The sequence below is a fragment of the Panthera leo genome, chromosome A1 (assembly GCF_018350215.1).
Source record: "Panthera leo isolate Ple1 chromosome A1, P.leo_Ple1_pat1.1, whole genome shotgun sequence".
NCBI classification, from domain to species: Eukaryota; Metazoa; Chordata; class Mammalia; order Carnivora; family Felidae; genus Panthera; species Panthera leo.
Genome location: NC_056679.1, coordinates 10,333,090 through 10,341,065, shown reverse-complemented (window position 1 = coordinate 10,341,065; position 7,976 = coordinate 10,333,090). Strand labels below are relative to the sequence as shown.

General features: G+C 40.8%; 1 protein-coding gene across 3 annotated transcripts in view; it reads right to left on the bottom strand.

Moving 5' to 3' along the window:
• Nucleotides 1-611: 611 nt before the first annotated feature.
• B3GLCT (beta 3-glucosyltransferase) overlaps nucleotides 612-7,976 on the bottom strand; it is a 121,233-nt gene continuing 113,868 nt past the window's right edge. Inside the window, exon 15 of one of the 3 annotated variants that reach the window (XM_042947057.1) lies at nucleotides 612-1,108. In XM_042947057.1, coding sequence (XP_042802991.1) covers nucleotides 941-1,108 — 168 coding nt within the window. In that variant the 3' untranslated portion in view covers nucleotides 612-940. The remainder of the gene's footprint in view (nucleotides 1,109-7,976) is intronic. The other 2 variants (XM_042947127.1, XM_042947210.1) reach the window with 2 other exon arrangements.

The window sequence follows — 7,976 nt, the reverse complement described above, 5'->3', positions numbered from 1 at the left end:
AAGAGTAAAACATCAGGTACAAATTAATTTAATTCACTTCCTGAGACTTCTACAGAGCTCACAGACTTGAATAAAGCCCGACAACGTTGTTTTTAAATATTGAGAACACTATTCTCTGGCGGAATCCAGCACACTTTTGTGTTACAAGTAGGTCATAAAGATAGGGCTTCGGGGAGAAATAGAACAGAGATGAACCTCTAAAGAAAGAGATAGAAAGCTCTAGCAGAAGACTTCTTATTCTTTTTATGAGGCACCAACAGAAAAACAGATAAAACATAACAACCCTGATTATAGACTACGGGGGACTTCGTATCTCGACTTTTATGATGTTTGATGAATATTTAATACAGCATTATTCCTACTGAATAACCAGAAAATAATTTTCATCATTAATAATATGGTTAAAAAGTTCACATCATGGTAATACCCATGTCAACGGATGTTGCCTCTTATATATATATATATATATATACACACACACACACACACACACTGTAGAGTGGGTGTGTGTGTGTGTATATATATATGTATATATATATATACACACACAGTCATGTCTTGCCAGTCTCATGCCCATCTGACACTTTATAATGAAGAGAGAAAACAGGAAGGAGACTTCTGGTACCATTTATTTTTCTGTGACAGTAATAAAGCTGCTGTATCACAGCTTGAAAAATACACAGTAATCACTGTATATTACAATAACTGCATAATGCAAAAAGCAAGTGATTTTTCCCAGAAAAAAAAAAATCTGTTTCCCCTACGACTCTGTTTCCTCCCCCCCCCCCCCTTCAAAAAATACCATATACATAATTTCCACCTAAAGTCAGAGTCTCCCAATGCCATGTGGCACATGGAAGCAATGTGGTCACAGCTCGCAGGACGATGCCAGCCTCCACTCCGGTCTCGTAACCAAACTGTGCTCATAGGCCAGCACGCTTTATAACTCTTCCTTAAAGCCTTTCTGTGTCTCCTGCCTGGCTTTGTCTTCCTCACTGGGTGCCAACCACGTGAAATATACCTTTACCGGATCGATGTTCCAGTGTTTATGAAAAGATATGGGAATTTGGTGAGAAAGGTAGTCCCTAGGATAATCCACGGGCCGGGCCTGCGAGAAGAAGAACAGAGGTTTATGCTCTCTTAGCACCGAAAACAATTTTGCTTCAGAATAGCATTTGAATTCATGAAGTGACTGCTTTTCTTCAATATTTGATATTGGCTATGAGAATCTAAAAGCAAGCAAGAAAATCTTTTCCACCACCCTCCCTCTGACTCCAGGCTCCCTGCTTTTGTATCTCCGATTACTTAAATATTCCAAATGCACCACTTTTTGCTTCTGTGTTCCACAGACCTCTAGGAGATCCCTCAACCATGATAAATATAAAAATCTTTCCTTGGTAAGTCATTTAAGTCACTATTATAACGTGCAAAAAAAAAAAAAAAAAAAAAAAAAAAAGCAGAAAAACTGCTATTTCCCAGGCCTTTCTTTCTGGCTATATGTGGTGTGTGTGTGTGTGTGTGTGTGTGTGTGTGTGTGGTAGGGCAGGGTGAAGAGTTCTCAGGGTTCCCCTGGCCTGTCCACTGACCTGATGTGTAATTAGGCATAAGTCTCTCAGAGTAGGAAAATGTGGAGCTCATCAGGGAATCAGGGAGAAGGATAAAGTATCTCAATGCTCTCTTCCTATCTAGATGTCTCGTCTGACTGCAGAAATGTGAAGAGACACATTGAATAACTGGAAACAGTTTGCAAGAGAGCCAAAAAAACTTTTTGCATTGTCATCATTTCAATATCCTCTAGAACTTAACAAAATGATGTTTAAGCAGAATCAGACATAGCCTAGAATGACTGAGATTGAAGTAACCTAGCAGCTACGGAAGGAAACTGAAACCAGATACTATTTCATTTTCTCTAAACAAAGTATGCACCTGCTCTCAAGGCTTGTTTACAGATTTATATCGCCCATCTGTGTTATACACTCCCTCACTGGGTTATCAATACTGAAACAGTCTTGGCTTTATTAAACCCAGATAGGATACACTTTTAAAATGTTTCATTTTTTTATTTTTGAGAGAGCACAGCAAGAGGGGTGGGGTAGAGGCTGCGGGGGTGGGGGGGGGGTGGGGCGCGGGCAGAGGATCTGAAGCAGGCTCTGCACTGAGAGCAGAGAGTCTCATGCTGGGCTCCAACTCACGGACTGTGAGATCACGACCTGAGCCAAAGTCAGATACTCAACCAACTAAGCCACCCAGAGGTGCCCCTAAGATACATTTTAAAAACAAGTCTCTAGGCTAAAATTTTATTATATTCTGCTTAAAATGCCTGATATGAATACTTAAATAAACTCTCTTAAATGGTTTACAGAATACCCTCATTAAATTTTATCTCATTCATTCAACCCTTGAGACAACCTTGTGAGATGATCAGGGATTTGTCACCAATTTATAGATGAGAAAACAGAGCTCACAGAGATTGTAACTTTCTTAGGGTAACATGACAAGCCAGGAACGGAACGGGGGAGCAGGTCCCTGGCTCAGATCCTAGTCCAGCATCCTCCCAGGGCAGTGTGGCTGGTCCTCATTCCATTGTGCCACAGGCTGGGCACATCAACAGTGCCTTTACTGCCCTGGCCTCCTTGGGAGGCTTTATCCAGGAATGGCACAAATATTCCACTCACGTGAGGGTTCAAACAATAGTATCTGCAAAGAAGCCTTCGAAATAATGTGAAGGGGGAGGGGCGCCTGGGTGGCTCAGTCGGTTGAGCGTCCGACTTCAGCTCAGGTCACGATCTCGCGGTCCGTGAGTTCGAGCCCCGCGTCGGGCTCTGGGCTGATGGCTCGGAGCCTGGAGCCTGCTTCCGATTCTGTCTCCCTCTCTCTCTCTGCCCCTCCCCCGTTCATGCTCTGTCTCTCTCTGTCTCAAAAATAAATAAACGTTAAAAAAAAAACAAAATAATGTACGGGGAGAACTTCCATACCAGCCATTTATTGTGCTTTAAAAATTCTAAGTGCTCATGGTTTTAAAAATCTAAGAAGGAAATTTTAAAGGAAGAGGGAAAACAAAGACCAAATATACATACTGGAATAAAGTCTAACAGAGGTGAGAAAGTTTTGAATATTAGCTGAGGGGATTCATATATGATGTTTACTTGCAAGGCCTTCTGAGAGTTTACTGGCGTGGAAGAAAACTCAGGAAAAACATACTCTCAGTTCAATTCTCAGATAACTCCACAGTTGTTGATGGTCCCAGAAGAAAGAAAGAAAAACAGTGGAAACAACTCTTGGCTCGTTTTTCACATTTAAAAATGAACTGTTAGAGACACAAATGAATCTCATAGGAAAAAAAAATTAATCCATAATATCTTTCCCTGTATTCATGCAGATTCCAGAAGTGATTGCATTTGTATCTTAGGGGCCATGGATACGAGTGAAGGGCTGGCTTACAAAGTTATTAGAATGGGCTAATCATTTCTGGAAAATGCAGTTATGAAAAACAACAAAACAAAACTAGAAAAGTGAAAAGAGGCATCTGCAACACCAAGAAGTCTAGATGGACTCTGAGAATCACATCTCGTTGCTCAAAATGCCAAAAGGAAGTACCAAACAGCCAGGGTCAGGAGTGTGGGAGGAGGCCTTAAGAACAGACATGGAACATGACGGGAAGCTGTGCACAGGGAGAGAGATGGCTTAAACTGCATGAGAAGGACAAACTTTGGGTGAAATCAAAATTTAATCTGTAAATATTAGAGCACACTGAACAGCAATAAATGGAGATTAAAACTGTATTTCTTCAAACACATTTTTATGGCTATATTGACCTATGATTTACATATCATACAATTCACGCACAGTAACAGTAGCTTGAAAATTTTTAGTAAACGTCCATATTTAGGCAACCACAAATCCAGTTTTAGAAGGCTACAGTCATTCTCCCAAATTCCCTGGCATTCATTTTAAGTCAATCCTCACCCCTACTGGCAGCCGCAAGAAACCACTGATTTGCTTTTTCTTTATAGTACTGCCTTTTCTAGAAATTTCTTATCAGTGGAATCATATACCACGAATGTGTTGGGCCTGGCTTCCTTCACTTAGCACTGCTGCATGTATCATAGTTCATTACTTTTATTGTGAGCAATAGTACACTGAGTGGATATACCACACAACCACACAAACAACACGCAGTGATTATCACACAGCTTTCATGGGTCAGGAGTCTGGGCGCAGCTTAGCTGGGACCTCTGCTTCATGGGCTGTCACAAGATTGTAATCAGGATGCCAGCCCAGGCTGTACGATCTCATCGGAAGCCTCGACTAGGAGAAGATCCACTCCCAAGCTCACTCTGGGGTTGCTAGTCACGTTCAGTTCCTTCTGGACTAGTGAACTGAGGGCCTCACTGCCACGCCCAGCCCCCTGCAGCTTGCTGCAACAAAACTTGCAAGCCAAGAAGGAAGTAGGGAGAGTCCACAAGAAAGTTGGAGGTCACAATCCCTTGTAACCGAATTACAGAAGAGACCCCCCATCACCTTTTCCATACGCAATGGGCCCACACGCCAGAGAGGGGAATACACGGCGTATGAATGCCAGCAGGAGGGGACCAGTGAGACTGTATGTCATAAATTGCCTACCACATATATGTTTAACTTTTTAAAGACCATCAAGACGTTTCCAAAATGAGTGTATTTTATATTCCCAGTAGAGGTCCAGCTTTTCCACAGCCCCACCAACACCGGGAAGAGTCTGTCGTTCGGCTTAGGGCCATTCTAGGCGATGTGATTTTAGTCTGCATTTCCCTCGTGACTAACAAGGTTGAGCATCTTTCCACGTGCTTATTAGCCATTCATGTATCTTCGTTAGTGAAATGTCTGTTCAATCACTGGCCCATCTTAAACTCAGCAGTTTATTTTCTTGTTGACTTGCAAAAGATGATTATATAATTCTGGATTCAAGTCCTTTACCAGATACGTAATTTAGAAACATTTCTCTCAGTTATGATTTTTTTTCTTTCTCTTCATGATATCTTTTAAAGAGCAAAGGTTGTTTTTTTTTAAGTTTCATAAAGTCCAATTTATGAATTTTTCCTTCTGTGGAGCATGCTTTCGATGCCATATATCCTTGCCTAAATTAGGGTCACAAAGAATTACCCCTACGTTTTTTCCCAGCAGTTTACAGTTTTAGCTCTTATATTTTGTACTGTGATACATTTGAGTTAATTTTTGCGTGAGGTATGAGGGAAAGTTCCAAGTTCATTTTTCGTGGGTGGAAATATATAATTGGTCCAGCACGACTGGTTCCACATCCCCACTGAAGTGCCTTGGCATCTTTGTGAAAAATTAGTTTACCATAAATGAGAGGGTTTATTTCTAGAATCTCTATCCTGTTCTTTGATATATTTTATATATATATATATATTTTTCATTGATATTTATATATATATATTCATTGATATTTATATATATATTATATATAATTATATATAAAATATTTATACAACTTGTACCTTGTGTCATAGCTTTATAGTGAGTTATGAAATCGTTGAAGGGTAAATTCTCCAATTTTGATCTCCTTAAGAATTGTTCTGTATTTCCATATACATTTTAGGATCAGCTTGTCAATTTTTTACAAAAGAAGACTGCTATGATTTTGATATGGATCACACTGAATTTATAGACGAATTTGGGGAATGTGGGGCAATAAAATTTCCCTGAATTTCTGTGCTCCTGCAAAAAAGCCCCAAGAAACATCTCACAGTCCATTTGTCTAGTCAACTGCTCTGATCCCAAAGGAAAGTAAAACTTCCCTTATATTTTTTTTTAATTTTTTTTTACTGTTTATTTTTTATTTTTGAGACAGAGACAGAGCATGAACAGGGGAGGGGCAGAGAGATAGGAGACACAGAATCCGAAACGGGCTCCAGGCTCTGAGCTGTCAGCACAGAGCCCGACGTGGGGCTCAAACCCGCGAACTGTGAGATCATGACCTGAGCCGAAGTCGGACGCTCAACCGACTGAGCCACCCAGGCTCCCCAAAACTTCCCTTATCTCTTGAGAAGACCAACGGTTATATCCCTGAACTAGGTCTAGAGGGTAAGCCCCGAAGTGCCAGGAAAACCTGTACGCTTTCACTCTGGGATACATTTACATTTCAAGGACAAATGAGGTATTTGCACACCAAAATGCTGACGTAAAGGAAGGGTTCCTCTTTAGAAGCAGAGAAAACAATTTTTTCTTTGTAACTTGCCCGTGGGGTATCGGGCCACTCATGTGGGACAACTGAGCTGGCCCTTCGCGCAGTGCCCTGGAGGTGAAACTAGGTCGAAGAGGCAGTGGAGATGGGGTGGGGGTGGGCACAAGATAGGCTCTTATTTACTGTGACTTGTTTAATCTAAAAATCTCTCTCTGATCCAGAACACTTCATTTAGGCATTCAGAATAAGCTAATTTTAAGTAAGATGAAATAATAAAATTTAAGTATTAAAACATCAGCGGAGTAAATTGCCATCATAGTGGGATTGAGTCTTCCAATCCATAAATATGGTCTCTGTCTCTTCGCTTAACTAGATCTTAATTTTTCTCAGAATTTTGTTGTGCAGCATACAATGTAACTTCCTCGAAGGTTTATGCCTGAGTATTTTTATTCATTTGGATGTTATTGTGAATGACATTGTTTTCTTCATTTTTGGATTTTTTGTTGCCAAAACGGTACAAATGCTTTTGTACATTGGCCTCGTAGCCTGCAACGTTGCTAAACTCATCTATTGGTTCTAGAAGTTTGGCCCCGCCTCCGCCCTCCACCGCCACCTTTGGTGGACAGGTGGATAGGGAGGCTTTTCCACATACAAGATCATATGGTCTATGGATACAGACAGTTTTACTTACTCCCTTCCAATCTGTATCCTTACATGTATATTTTGCACCTTATTGCACTGGTTAGAACCTCTGAGTATAGTGCTGAATAAAAGCGGTGAGACAGACATCCCTGCCTTGTTCCCAGTTTTGGTACGTTATAGATTCACTTTATCAGATTGAGGCTTTCTCTTCTAGTTTGTTGAGAAGGCTTTCTCTTCTATTTGTTTTTCACTTTTCTATTTTTTTAATATGAAATTTATTATCAAATTGGTTTTCATACAACACCCAGTGCTCATCCCAACAGGTGCCCTCCTCAATGCCCTACACCCACTTTCCCCTCCCTCCCACCCCCCATCAACCCTCAGTCTATTCTCAGTTTTTAAAAGTCTCTTCTGGTTTTCCTCCCTCCCTCTCTTTTTTTTTTCCCTTTCCCCTCCGCCATGGTCTTCTGGTAAGTTTCTCAGGATCCACATAAGAGTGAAAACATACGGTATCTGTCTTTCTCTGTATGACTTATTTCACTTAGCATCACACTCTCCAGTTCCATCCACGTTACTGCAAATGGCCAGATTTCATTCTTCTCATTGCCAAGAAGTATTCTATTGTGTATATAAACCATAATTTCTTTATCCATTCGTCAGTTGATGGACATTTAGGCTCTTTCCATAATTTGGCTATTGTTGAGAGTGCTGCTATAAACATTGGGGTACAAGTGCCCCTATGCATCAGCACTCCTGTATCCCTTGGGTCAATTCCTAGCAGTGTTATTATTGGGTCATAGGGTAGATCTATTTTTAATTTTTTGAGGAACCTCCACACTGTTTTCCAGAGTGGCTGCACCAATTTGCATTCCCACCAACAGTGCAAGAGGGTTCCTGTTTCTCCACATCCTCTCCAGCATCTATAGTCTCCTGATTTGTTCATTTTGGCCACTCTGACTGGCATGAGGTGATATCTGTGTGGTTTTGATTTGTATTTCCCTGATGAGGAGTGACATTGAGCATCTTTTCATGTGCCTGTTGGCCATCTGGATGTCTTCTTTGGAAAAGTGTCTATTCACGTCTTCTGCCCATTTCTTCACTGGATTATTTGTTTTTTTGGGTGTGGATTTTGGTGAGGTCTTTATAGATTTTG